Source organism: Oncorhynchus kisutch, linkage group LG14, assembly GCF_002021735.2.
Source record: "Oncorhynchus kisutch isolate 150728-3 linkage group LG14, Okis_V2, whole genome shotgun sequence".
In the NCBI taxonomy this organism is placed as follows: domain Eukaryota; kingdom Metazoa; phylum Chordata; class Actinopteri; order Salmoniformes; family Salmonidae; genus Oncorhynchus; species Oncorhynchus kisutch.
Window position 1 is genome coordinate 67,109,192 of NC_034187.2, and position 14,220 is coordinate 67,123,411.

Below are 14,220 nucleotides of genomic sequence, written 5' to 3' on the forward strand. Positions count from 1 at the left end.
TAAAAAGCCCTTATGCCACTGGTTGAGAGAAATTCTCATTGTTTTTGGGCAGAATTAAGTGAGGTTAATGTGCTGTTGTTGTTGGAGGTGCGTCTTGGCCAGTTTAGCTCAGAAGATGCCGCCCTCGTCAATCTGCCACCATAGGTGGCCGCCTTATCCTGCATAATGAGCGGGCTGGCCGTGTTTCTAGAAGACAGAAAATAAATGCATTCTAGTACTAACTTTAGAACCACACATTCTAACCCTATTTTGGAATTGCATTGATCCATTCCACTGACCTGTGTCTGTGTGTTTGCTTCTCTAGGATCTGTACCACCAGTCGTATGAGTCGGTATGTGTGATGTTCGCCTCCATCCCAGACTTTAAGGAGTTCTACACAGAGTCAGACGTCAACAAGGAGGGCCTGGAATGTCTCAGACTCCTCAACGAGATCATCGCTGACTTTGACGAGGTGAGTTACTCTGTCCTCATTGGTTTCTTATCACTTCTGTCACACATCTGTGTAGGAACAATAAGGAGGCCTGCATCCATTGTGACCAGGTAGGAACAAGTCCATGTAAAGCTTTGTATGTTAGCAGTAAAACCTTGAAATCAGCCCTAGCCTTAATAGGAAGCCGGTGGAGAGGATAGCACTGTAATATGATCGATTGTTTTGGTACTAGTCAAGATTCTATACGCCGTATTTAGCACTAGCTGAAGTTTATTTAGTGCCTTATCCGCGTAGCCAGAGAGAGTAGAGCATTGCAGTAGTCTAATCCTGAAGTGACAAAAGCATGGATTAGCATTTCTGCATAATCTTTTGGACAAAACGTTTCAGATTTTGGAATGTTAAGAAGATGGATATGTTTGTCAAAAGAGAGATCAGGGTCCAGAGTAACACCGAGGTCCTTCACAGTTTTATTTCAGATGAATGTACAACCGTCAAGATTCATTCTCAGATCCGACAGCAGATCTCTTTGTTTCTCGGGACCTAGAACTAGCATCTCTGTTTTGTCCGATTTTAAAATAAAAACATTTGTTGCCATCAACTTCCTTACGTCTGAAACACAGGCTTCCAGGGTAGGGAATTTTGGGGCTTCACCAAGTTTGATTGAAAATGTGTGTGTCGTCTGTATAGCAGTGAAAGTTGTGAATTATGTTTCCGAATGACATCACCAAGAGGTAGCATATACACTGAGTATACCAAACATTAGGAACATCTTCTTAATATTGAGTTGCACCCCCCATTTTTCCCTCAGAACAGACACAATTCTTGGGGGCATGGACTCTACAAGGTGTCGAAAGCATTCCACAGGGATGCTGGCCCAAGTTGACTCTGATGCTTCCCACAGTAGTGTCAAGCTAGCTGGATGTTCTTTTGGTGGTGGACCATTCTTGATATAGACAGGAAACTGTGTGAAAAACCCAACAGCGTTGCAGTTCTTGGCACAAACCGGTATGGCTGGCACCTACTACCATACCCCGTTCAAAGGCATTTCAATATTTTGTCTTGCCCATTCACCCTCTGAATGGCACACATACACAATCTATGTCTCAATTGTCTCAAGGCTTAAAAATCCTTCTTTAGCCTGTGTCGCCCCCTTCATCTCAATTGATTGAAGTGGATTTAACATAAGGAATCATAGCTTTCACCTGGATTCAGCTGTTCAGTCTATGTCATGGAAAGAGCAGGTGTTCTTAATGTTTTGTATACTCAGTGTATAGGGAAAACAATACTGGTCCTGAAACAGAACCTTGAGGAACACTGAAACTTACCATTGATTTGTCAGAGGACAAACCATCCACAGAGACGGTATCAGAAACTGATATCTTTCCGACAGATCTAAACCAGGCAAGAACTTGTCCGTGTAGACCAATAACCAATCTCTCTGAATGTGGTGATTGAGGACAGACTCAGTACTATGATGTCTAAAACCAGACTGGAGTGTTATGTATACATTATTTGTCTTCAAGATGGAAGTGAGTATCTGAGCAACAGCTTAATTTTGTATTTATTTTTAGGAATGGGAGATTCGATTATAGGCTGATTTAGCTTTTTCAGGAGAGGCTTTATTCCTGGCTCGTTTAGTGCGTTTGGTACACATCCGGAGAATAGAGAGCCGTTTATTAAATTCAACATAGGAGGGCCAAGCACAGGCAGCAGCTCCTTCATTAGTTTAGTTGGAATAGGGTCCAGTAGACAGCTGGAAGGTTTAGAGGCCATGAATATTTTCGTGAATGTGTCATGATTCAAAAACTCAAGTGTCTCCATTGATCTGAAGTCTTGGCAGTTCTATGCAGATTCAGGACAACTGAGTTTTGGAAAAATACACATATTCAAAGAGGAGTCTTTCATTTGTTTTCTTGTGATCATGATCTTTTCATTGAAGATAAGTTCATGAAATCATCACTACTGAAGTTCACTTCCATCCTCACTTCGAGATTGCTGCTCTCTCTCTCTCTCTCTCTCTCTCTCTCTCTCTCTCTCTGTGTGTGTGTGTGTGACAGCTCCTGCCCAAGCCTAAGTTCTAACCTCTCTCTCTCTCTGTGTGTGTGTGTGTGTGTGTGTGTGTGTGTGTGTGTGTGTGTGTGTGTGTGTGTGTGTGTGTGTGTGTGTGTGTGTGTGTGTGTGTGTGTGTGTGTGTGTGTGTGTGTGTGTGTGTGTGTGTGCAGATTCAGGACAACTGAGTTTTGGAAAAATACACATATTCAAAGAGGAGTCTTTCATTTGTTTTCTTGTGATCATGATCTTTTCATTGAAGATAAGTTCATGAAATCATCACTACTGAAGTTCACTTCCATCCTCACTTCGAGATTGCTGCTCTCTCTCTCTCTCTGTCTCTCTCTCTCTCTCTCTCTCTGTGTGTGTGACAGCTCCTGCCCAAGCCTAAGTTCTAACCTCTCTCTCTCTCTGTGTGTGTGTGTGACAGCTGCTGCCCAAGCCTAAGTTCTAACCTCTCTCTCTCTCTGTGTGTGTGTGTGTGTGACAGCTGCTGCCCAAGCCTAAGTTCTAACCTCTCTCTCTCTCTGTGTGTGTGTGTGTGTGTGTGTGTGTGTGTGTGTGTGTGTGTGTGTGTGTGTGTGTGTGTGTGTGTGTGTGTGTGTGTGTGTGTGTGTGTGTGTGTGTGTGTGTGTGTGTGTGTGTGTGAGTGAGAGCGAGAGAGACACAGCTCCTGCCCAAGCCTAAGTTCTAACCTCTCTCTCTCTGTGTGACAGCTCCTGCCCAAGCCTAAGTTCTAACCTCTCTCTCTCTGTGTGACAGCTGCTGTCCAAGCCTAAATTCAGCGGGGTGGAGAAGATAAAGACTATTGGCAGCACCTACATGGCTGCTACTGGGCTCAACGCTACACCTGGACCTGAATACACACAGGTACATGACACACACGCATAACTGTTGGGAAAAATTACCTTTTTCCTCTCAATGACAGTTCATGGTGTGAATAGGAGGAGATAGATTTTAAACCCACAGAAATGATCAAACTCAGCTACAGCATCAACCCACCTCGAATTCCAGGTGTAGAGCTGTATGGTGGTGCTAAACAACACTCCCTGTCATCTCTTCCCTCTCCTCCCCTCTCTCCTGCCCTTTTCTGTCTATTTCGTATCTCTCTACATTACCATTTCTCTGTTTCCTCTCTCTGCTTCCCCCTCTCTCTCTCCTTACACTATCTTTCTCTCTCTCAGGAGCATGACCGTCAGTACATGCACATTGGCACCATGATGGAGTTTGCCTTCGCCTTGGTCGGGAAACTAGATGTCATCAACAAACACTCCTTCAATGACTTCAGGCTACGAGTTGGTATGTGTGAGTGAGTGAGTGAGTGAGACTGGTACAGTCTGTCTTACATGGGACCTCTAACCCCTCTTCCTGGTTGTGTCAGGGATAAACCATGGTCCGGTGATTGCGGGGGTGATCGGAGCGCAAAAGCCTCAGTATGATATCTGGGGGAACAGTGTTAATGTGGCCAGCCGGATGGAGAGTACTGGGGTACTGGGGAAAATACAGGTAATCAATTCATACATTTAGAATACAGCTACACTAATAGTAACGCTAAAATAATACCAGCTGCATGCAGTTTTATTTTGTACCACTAGTGGTCGCTGCAGAACTAGGTAAAGGTTAATGAATATGGTATACAGGTACAGAGAAGACGTTATGCAAATGTAGATATATAATAATACAGAACTATACAGTATACTCAAAGCCACTCTTCGACTATTGTTCTTTCCTGATTGTCTTTAGTTATTAATATAAAATATTACATTTACCACAAGATCCTATTAAAAGTTCAAAATGGAATTCTATGGAATTTTCTGCCTACGTGTGATTTGTGTTTTCGCTGCTTCCAGGTAACCGAGGAGACGAGTCGTATCCTGTTGACGCTGGGCTACATGTGTTCATGTCGCGGAATCATCAATGTGAAGGGGAAGGGAGAGCTCAAGACCTTCTTCGTACACACAGAGATGACCAGATCGCTGTCGCAAGGGACTGTGATGCCTTGAACATCATACACTGAGCAATTTACACACACAGGCCCGCAAGCGCGCGCGCGCACACACACACACCCGCAAGCGCGCACACTCTTAAACTATACAAACACATGCATTTACATACACACAAATGGACTTGCACACACATCAGGGCTTCAAACCGGTTCAGGGAACCTAACCAAAAACCGGTAAATAACTAAATTTGTCAAGGAACAGAAACGGAACCGGGAACGAAAGTGATCCAAACTGTTCCAGAACAAAACCATTATTTTAAAAGCATGGTAAGTGGTTAATAATGTTATTTTACGTTCCAGGCATTTGTTCTAGTCCCCCCCCCCCCCAAAAAAAACTTTACAAGCGTGATTCAGAAGTTAGGGAGAGAGAATTTTTATTAGCTAGAGAAGAATGGATTAACTTTATCAATGCTAGTTAAGGATACTATAACAACCCTGGGTTTATAAGCGCGGATATCGACTCTGCCGCTTGAACATGCTTTTGCGGCACAGTCGATAGTGCGCTGGACTTCGGGCTAGAAGGTCGTTGGTTCGAGACCTGCTCCCTGCCTGTATTAGTACAATACTATAGGCCTGGTTATCACCTTTTCGTTGAAATTATTAAACCTTACGAAAAGGTAAGACGTGTTTTTAATTCTGGTGGCGCTTGTCAGTTAGCTAGCTAGCTCAAGCTTGTTAGCTAGTTAGCGCAAAGGACATTCAATATTTCTCCATAGAAGCCGCTCCGCCTAGGTATAATTATGTGAACCTAATTCAGATAATGCATGTCATAACAAGATGTCCTGCGCTTCAAGCCTCCTCAACCCTATCTTGCTCTCTTCCCACCCACAAAATTTCAGTCGCATCTTGCGCCATAGGCTACACTTGCCTGTCCATCACGCATGGAAACAACTAGCTTGCCTGCTCTATCCACAATGATTGGTAAAGTACTTAAAAAAGGAACCGAAAGAAACTATACCAACCTGTACTTTTAGCTTTGAACCGGTTCAGAACTTTATTTTGCTGGTCGGAACAGTGTAACGGAACGAAAAAAAATTGGGGTTCTGTTCAGAATTAAATAATTGGAAAATAACTTTGGTTCCAACCCGACACACATACGTGCATGCACAAATACAGCACATACACACACACACATACAAGGACTTATACAATCACACACACAAACACATTCAAAACTGCCTGCTGTAATAGAACGTATCTGTCAAGACTCCTTGTTTACAACAGTAACTCCCAGACCACTTCATCTGAACCAGACAGAAGGCAGACAACATTTAGAACAACAGACCGACGGCTGTACATACAGTATTACCTGCATTGTCCCTCCTTAGCTGGTTACAGTAGTGGCTGGACTTCATAGGTTACAGTCGTCCTTAAATGCTGATCTTAGGTCAGTTTTGCATCCCCGTCCCCCGTGTTTAGGATAAGCTGATCCTAGATCTGTGCGCAACGGGAATTTCTAGCTTTAGTGGATTTCAATGGCTGCCCGAGTGGTTGTGTCGTGCAGTGCAGAGACAGATATTGAGAGTATGTGTCAGGATTCTAGTCAGAGCCATCTTGGCACCAATAGTCCTTTCATCATTACAGTACTTTTAGTCAGAATGGGGAGAAAAAAAATTGGTGTCAACATGAACAGTAGTTTGCCAAACCTTCTATAGCTAACCTATCTCTAAGCTCTGGAGCAGAGCTTCTGTCAAGCAAAGAGCAATGCACGTGGACCTCAAGAGCAGCCGGGAATCAAGAACTACTGGACTTTTGTAAGAAAACCAAAAAACTACATCAAGAACAGGAGAACGTTTCCATGTTTTGACGGCATCATTTTCTTACTCATTAAAACCATTTGTATATAAGTGAACCAATGTGCCTCCTGTCATTGAAAGTCAACTATTTATGATTGCATTTCACAAAGTAGTTTGATAAACAGGTATTTTGATCAAATATTGTACTTTATTATGTATGTCACAAACATGTGGACCATAATGTATAGTTACAATCTTTGTATTTTAAAATATGTAATCTGATTTTATAATATATATAGCTATATATATATATATATATATATAATTCTTTTTTTAAACTTTTTTATTTTATCTATCTTAAAATATATAATCTCTCTTTAAATATATCTCTATTTCTATAATGATCTATATCTGTAAATATCGTTACTACTCAGCACCACACTGACTGTATCAGTTGGGTGTGTTGTTGTGCCCATACATATTCACATTGATAAAACCATCACTCTCCCTCCCTCACTGCTCCCACTCTATCTCTGGTGTTGGGAATACGGACTTCCTCACACAGGAACCACTGATCCGTATCCCTCCTCAAAATTGCGTGTGATCCCGTTTTTCCTGAAGAACTCGGTGTGGATGTGAGAGATGCGGGCAAACTGCCTGCCAGGTTTGTAGAGGACAGGAGGCAGGCGTCTTCCATACTCTGATGAGGACAAGACTGGTGCAGGTCTGGAAGACTCCTGAAAGAGAAGAGAAACAGGGAATGAGCTGAAAGGGTAATAAAGATAGGAGAAAGTGAGAGAAAAGAGGATGATGGTGAATGAGAGAGAGCAGAAAAGGGGGAGAGCGGGTTAATCATTTAGATGTTTAACACCTTACCAGACACCATTACACAACTTTACACCCATACAATTATATACATAATATCTGTGTTTTATACCTGTAATTGGAGGTGGGTTGATCATATCTGTGGGTTTAAAATGGATCTCCTCCAGTTCACACCATGGGCTGTCATTGAGCGCAGAATTCCTCTCAGAAAGGTAAGACTTAACTTTACTGTAATTAAACCTCTCTACAGTGAGTGCAGCCCATTCACTTCACAAGTGTGTTTGTTTGTCCACTCACTTAGCTAGTCAACTTCTCCACTTTCACTGACTCAGAAACTAGACCCACCACTGGTGCTGCTTCCTACCTGACAAGCATAATGACTGACATAGTTTCAGCACAGAAAGTGTTGGGAAACCTCCACCTTGCTAACAACCACCAGTGGCATACAGTGACAGCCAGCTGCTAGCTATATTTACTCCCATAACAACCTGTTCACGTATGGCTTGTCGGCTAGTGCAGATGCTGCCACACCTGCTGCGGGTCAAACAGACAGGGAAAATGTATGACTAGTTTCATGAAACCACAAAAAATATCAAATCAAACTTTGTTTGTCGCTTGCGCCAAATACAACAGGTGAAACTTACTGTGAAACGATACAGCTAGATTTGGTCTGGATTAATAACGGGCTATTCAAATGTAGCTGATAGGAATTGTCATAGGCAGAGATCTAGGGACTTGAACTCTGGTTTCAGAGTGAGTGCACTAACACCTGTGCCATGAAGGTCCAAACCCCTTGGTATAGATAGGAAAGTTATAGCACACTATGGTTTTAGTACACATCATAGTGGTGGTCATAATAACCGTATCAGGGCATACAGGGAGGCTGCTATACCACTTTACCCTCCCCAAATCCTAACACCACCTACTTAGATCAGCGCAGGAGCAACAGGTGTTACTGTACAGATGCCATATCTTAATTTGACCCACTTTCTCACAGCAGGAAAATAATCCTGCAGCAACAGAGAATGTAAATTATTATGTGGATTACAATAAATGTAGATTTTTTTTGTAGGGGTTGATACATTTTTGTTTGGGCAAATCAAGTCTGAAATGTTGAAGTGTAAATTAGAAGCCTTTTTAGACATTGAATACATTTGCATTTCCTGCCGTGCTGGAAAATTCCTGCAAAAACAGGATGGTCAAATTAAGATATGGCACTGTAGCTAGCTAGTTACCTCTGAGTACAAGTCTAGTCCCCTGCTGTTGGAGTGCTCTCTATCGTCGCGGTGTAGTTTGCTGTCATAGCCCTCCGCCCGCCGGTATATGCAGTCGTATAAGGATACCTCCCGTGCCTGTGGATTATTGGATCATTATAGGTTGGTGTGCGTGTGTGATAGAGAGGAAGATGGAGAGAGAGACAGACAGACAGACAGACACAGAGGGGGGACGTGGAAGACAGTGGGATATAACGTTAGTGATGATATACGTAGCTAGCCATCTAGCTATGTTTGTTACAGTAAAAGGTGTGGTAGATGGAGAGTGGGGGTGAGGGAGTCGTCTTGAAAACCTGACCCTAGGCAACACAGTGACGTCTCTGTGTTGACTCAGGTCGGGTTTTCAAGACTAGTCAGGAAGAGAGAGGGAAATGTGACGGGAGAGAGAGCCCAGCTAGAACATAACGTTCTGAGAACCATATGTCTCTTAAAGCTTGGTGAGAGCGTGGTTGTCCTATAATTATTTTGCATACAACCTTCCCACAACGTTCTGGGAATGGTGCAGGATAGTTGTTTGGCTTTGGAACATTCTCAGCACATTAAAGGAACTTGACAAAATAATGTTATTTTCTTGATATTTCATTATTTAAACAGAACGGTTCCTAAAAGTTCAAACATGATTACATTTCATTTAATTTTTGCTTATGTTCTAGGAAAGTTTGACCTTGGGAATGCTCTCAAATAGTTTAGAGAACGTTTGAAACAAAATTCTTCCGTGGGAATTTCAATACTTCAGCATAACGTTTCCTACAGGTTTCCTCATGGTTCTATTGAAAGTAATGTTCTCAAATTGTTCCGGGAACATTAAGAAACAACGTTCGTCTGTGTGAATGTCAGTACTTCAGCATAACGTTTCCTACAGGTTTCCTCTGTCACACCCTGACCATAGTTTGCTTTGTATGTTTCTATGTTTTGGTTGGTCAGGGTGTGATCTGAGTGGGCATTCTATGTTGTGTGTCTAGTTTGTCTGTTTCTGTGTTTGGCCTGATATGGTTCTCAATCAGAGGCAGGTGTTAGTCATTGTCTCTGATTGGGAACCATATTTAGGTAGCCTGTTCGGTGTTGGGTTTTGCGGGTGATTGTTTCCTGTCTTTGTGTTTGTTGCACCAGATAGGGCTGTTTCGGTTTTGCCACATTTATGGTTTTGTATTAGGTTCATGTTGAGTTTTTCTATTAAAAAACATGAACTATAACCACGCTGCATTTTGGTCCGCCTCTCCTTCCCAGGAGGAATCCCGTGACATCCTCATGTTTCTAGATAAATTAATGTTCTCATTCATGTTCTTAGAAACAACATTCTTCTGTGGGAACTTTCAATAAAAAAAATAAAAAAAACATTAGTTACGTCAAAGAACTTTCTAAGAATGCTATTTAAAAACATATACATCACAGGAAGTCGTGGCACCTTAATTAGGGAGGATGGGCTCATAGTAATGGCTGGAGCGGAATTAGTGGAATGGTATCAAATACATCAAACAAATGTCTGTATGTTTGATTCTATTCCATCTGCTCTGTTCCAGCCATTATTATGAGCCAGCCTCCACTGGTAAACATTATGTTCTCAACCTCAACAAAACTCGCTCTACCCTCCATCTTGTTACGTGTGTTCAGGTGTGTTGGCCGTACCCACTAATTAGCCACACCTGATCTGATTGAGTTCTTGTTTACTTTGGAATGGGGTCTTTTTGAGTAGACTAAAATGCTTTGGTTTCATTTGTAATTTACTCTGACTATCTACGCGAATTTCAGAGCACTCATCTGAGTGTGCTAGAGTGCAGAATAACTGATGAATTTTCCGAACACGCAGCACTCATTGAATATGACCGGTATCAGTAAATGTTGGAATTTTTTATTTATTAAATTGTTGCCAGCACCACAGTTACGGTCACTAACACCCTTGATAACATGAAAACAGCCTAAGGTCAGCCTGTGAGGTCAGAACGCTCTTAGAACGCTCTTAAGCTAGAGTGTCCAGTGTGCGGTCTGAACGTTCCAAGCGCAAACCACTCTGAATTTACGAACAGACAATTTGAAAACACTCTGAACTTAAGAATGTCTCAGAGCGCACTCTGACACACTGGAAACTATTTACGAATGCACCCTTTGTATGAGTAAAAAAAAAAACATGGCATGCTAGCTCCATCCTGGTGGCGCAAATTCCATGGATAGAAAACAGAAGCTTGTGTAGGTTTGAAAGCTCACTGACACCGAGTCACAATAAAAAAATATATTTAAAAAAAATTGTTTGCATGATTAATGCCTAAGCAAATGAATGTCCATGTGTCCTATCTGTGCTTGGAGTTCAAAACAGTTAACCCAAACTAACCTAGCGTACACCCCTATTATCGGCATATTCAACAACGTTTAAGAAATATATTACCTTCAGTGTTATCTTGTGATCAAGCCATCAATGTTTTGTGACTATTGGTGTCATAAAAATGTTAGCTAACGGGTTAGCAATTAGCATGTTTGACACTTCAGTGGAAATACTACTATTTTCAGCTTTTTGATAAGCGGTTTAGCAAAAGAAATACATCCTGTATTATCAGCATACGGTCCCCAGTTATTGGCCACCTTACTATTTTGTTCAATTGCAAGATATATCAGTTTAATAGTTTAATACTAACATAAATGAGTATGAATAATTTAGGTAAAAAGTTGTATATTAAATGTGTCTATCGCACAGCCGTATTTTACAATATGCAGCGTGTCCCACAAAATGTGTATATACACTGCTCAAAAAAGTAAAGGGAACACTTAAACAATACAATGTAAGTCCAAGTCAATCACACTTCTGTGAAATCAAACTGTCCACTTAGGAAGCAACACTGATTGACAATACATTTCACATGCTGTTGTGCAAATGGAATAGACAACAGTTGGAAATTATAGGCAATTAGCAAGACACCCCCAATAAAGGAGTGGTTCTGCAGGTGGTGACCACAGACCACTTCTCAGTTCCTATGCTTCCTGGCTGATGTTTTGGTCCCTTTTGAATGCTGGCGGTGCTTTCACTCTAGTGGTAGCATGAGACGGAGTCTACAACCCACACAAGTGGCTCAGGTAGTGCAGCTCATCCAGGATGGCACATCAATGCGAGCTGTGGCAAGAAGGTTTGCTGTGTCTGTCAGCGTAGTGTCCAGAGCATGGAGACAGGCCAGTACATCAGGAGACGTGGAGGAGGCCGTAGGAGGGCAACAACCCAGCAGCAGGACCGCTACCTCCGCCTTTGTGCAAGGAGGAGCAGGAGGAGCACTGCCAGAGCCCTGCAAAATGACCTAAAGCAAGCCACAAATGTGCATGTGTCTGCTCAAACGGTCAGACACAGACTCCATGAGGGTGGCATGAGGGCCCGACATCCACAGGTGGGGGTTGTGCTTACAGCCCAACAACGTGCAGGACGTTTGCCATTTGCCAGAGAACACCAAGATTGGCAAATTCGCCACTGGCGCCCTGTGCTCTTCACAGATGAAAGCAGGTTCACACTGAGCACGTGACAGATGTGACAGAGTCTGGAGACTCCATGGAGAACGTTCTGCTGCCTGCAACATCCTCCAGCATGACCTGTTTGGCGGTGGGTCAGTCATGGTGTGGGGTGGCATTTCTTTGGGGGGGCTGCACAACCCTCCATGTGCTCGCCAGAGGTAGCCTGACTGCCATTAGGTACCGAGATGAGATCTTCAGACTCCTTGTGAGACCATATGCTGGTGCGGGTGGCCCTGGGTTCCTCCTAATGCAAGACAATGCTAGACCTCATGTGGCTGGAGTGTGTCAGCAGTTCCTGCAAGAGGAAGGCATTGATGCTATGGACTGGCCCGCCCATTCCCCAGACCTGGATCCAATTGAGCACATCTGGGACATAATGTCTCGCTCCATCCGGATGCTTTAGTCCAGGTCTGGGAGGAGATCCCTCAGGAGACCATCCGCCACCTCATCAGGAGCATGCCCAGGCGTTGTAGGGAGGTCATACAGGCACGTGGAGGCCCACACACTACTGAGCCTCATTTTGACTTGTTTTAAGGACATTACATCAAAGTTGGATCAGCCTGTAATGTGGTTTTCCACTTTAATTTTGAGTGTGACTCCAAATCCAGACCTCCATGGGTTGATAAATTTGATTTCCATTGATCATTTTTGTGTGATTTTGTTGTCAGCACATTCAACTATGTAAAGAAAAAAGTATTTAATGAGACTATTTCATTCATTCAGATCTAGGATGTGTTATTTTAGTGTTCCCTTTATTTTTTTGAGCAGCGTATATCAGTTTTTTGAAAACTCTCAAAACCTAACTTACATAAATTGCAATGAAAATCGGTGGTCAGCTAGCTGGAAGGGTGTCTTTAGTCGCAAAACGTACCGTTATTTTCCAGTCCATCTAAATGTTGAGTAGATGTGATTTAATTCTCTAACCGCTAGAGAGTGTACGAAGTTAGGGTGTGTCCGACGTTGGGAGAAAATTAGCTAACAGTCTTATTGAACATTTCAGTTAACGTTTTAAAAACCTCAAAATAACCTAAAATGTATGTTCTCAGAACATTAAGAAGACTTCCCAGCAAAACATCCAGAGAACAATAATAAAACTTTCTCAGAACCTCCCTGCAACATAAAATGAACGTTCCCAGAACAGGCAAAATTTTCACACTTCTGTTCTCAGTCAGGCTTTGTTCCCAAAACCAATTGGAAACCAAAAAGGTACATTCCCACAACTTCTAAGGAACCAATTGTGCTAGCTGGGAGAAAGGAGAGAGGGGGAGAGAGACAAAGGGGTTCGAGAGTGAGAAAGAGTGAGAGGGACACACACACGGAGAAAGAGAGACGGAGAGAGAGAAATATAGGTTTTCTAGCTAGCTAGCTAGTTTAGCTAAGTAAATTAGCTAGCCGTTCGCTAACGTTAGCTTGCAAGTAGCAACCATCCATACCTTGGAGTCACTATTGTAATAGGTTCTCTCTTTTGGTTCAGTTCGTCTTGGTGGAATGTAACTATACACAGATATAGTCGAAACTGGTTTTGTTTTCGATTCAAGTAACACATCCATCCTATAGCTATCTATGTAAAAAATAAATAAACGAACTTTCTAGTTTAGCTTGGTAAACAAAAAATAGCTACCAGTGGCGTCTATGGTTGCTAAGATACTAATCCAGTGCTACTGCGCACTAGGAACACACAGCTCTGTACTTTCCTAGACTGCGTAGCCACATTTATTACCGCAATAATATACATTTTGCTTTCTTTTTTTCTCTCCATCATCTGCATTTAATCAATCTGAGAACGAGTTAGTTTAAAGCAACATGGTCCTATATGCACCTTTACAAAATGCCCATAAAAATGTATTACACACTAACTGGTATGAGGCGTATAACAAACTTCTAAAAATAATAGACAGTATAGGTCTCTGGTTCGAATCCCCGAGCTGGCAAGGTAGAAAAACCTGCCGTTCTGCCTTTGAGCAAGGCATTTAGGGATTAAGGCAGCTCCCCGCACCTCTCTGATTCAGAGGGTTTGGGTTAAATGAGTTTTGGTTGTTCGGTTGAATGCATTCCTTTGTCCAACTGACTAGGTATTCCCTTTTCCTCGAATGCCACCACATACAGTGCTAAATGGGTTTGATGATGAGATACCATAGAGACCAGTCCTCTCCTCTGCCTAGTCCACTGATTGCTTTATGCCAGTAGTCTTTCTGTCTAATGTGTGGTCAGCTCACCTCAGCTCTGATTGCTAGTGGAACTGGTGTGTGTGTGTGTCACAGGTTAGCTGGTGGCACCTTACTTTGGGAGGACATGCTCATTGTAATGGCTGGAATGGAATGAATGTGTTTGACACCACTCCATTCCAGCCATTATTATGAGCTGTTCTCCCCTCACCAGCCTCCCGTGGTGTGTGTGTGCGTGCGTGTGTTCCAG

The 14,220-nt window shown here is 42.6% G+C and overlaps 2 protein-coding genes across 2 annotated transcripts in view; one reads left to right on the top strand and one right to left on the bottom strand.

Moving 5' to 3' along the window:
* LOC109881128 (adenylate cyclase type 2) overlaps window positions 1-6,336 on the top strand; it is a 76,766-nt gene extending 70,430 nt beyond the window's left edge. Inside the window, exons 22-26 of the mRNA XM_031789255.1 lie at window positions 305-451; window positions 3,242-3,349; window positions 3,664-3,778; window positions 3,861-3,985; window positions 4,330-6,336. Coding sequence (XP_031645115.1) covers window positions 305-451; window positions 3,242-3,349; window positions 3,664-3,778; window positions 3,861-3,985; window positions 4,330-4,482 — 648 coding nt within the window. The 3' untranslated portion in view covers window positions 4,483-6,336. The remainder of the gene's footprint in view (window positions 1-304; window positions 452-3,241; window positions 3,350-3,663; window positions 3,779-3,860; window positions 3,986-4,329) is intronic.
* A 240-nt stretch (window positions 6,337-6,576) lies between these two features.
* On the bottom strand, window positions 6,577-13,484 carry cfap90 (cilia and flagella associated protein 90). Its single transcript, XM_020501861.2, has 3 exons — window positions 13,239-13,484; window positions 8,281-8,397; window positions 6,577-6,957 (listed from the first exon to the last, which is right to left on the bottom strand). Exons 1-3 carry the CDS (start codon window positions 13,353-13,355, stop codon window positions 6,778-6,780), a joined length of 414 nt encoding a protein of 137 aa, XP_020357450.1. The 5' UTR covers window positions 13,356-13,484; the 3' UTR covers window positions 6,577-6,777.
* Window positions 13,485-14,220: the final 736 nt, after the last annotated feature.

Bases quoted from the DNA above. Each gene is read 5' to 3' on its own strand.
- cfap90 (XM_020501861.2), bottom strand. From the start codon at position 13,355: ATGGATGTGTTACTTGAATCGAAAACAAAACCAGTTTCGACTATATCT. The intron at 8,398-13,238 runs GTATGGATGGTT...AATAATCCACAG, and splicing joins ATTACAATAGTGACTCCAAG to GCACGGGAGGTATCCTTATA. The intron at 6,958-8,280 runs GTAACTAGCTAG...CTTCTCTTTCAG, and splicing joins GACTAGACTTGTACTCAGAG to GAGTCTTCCAGACCTGCACC.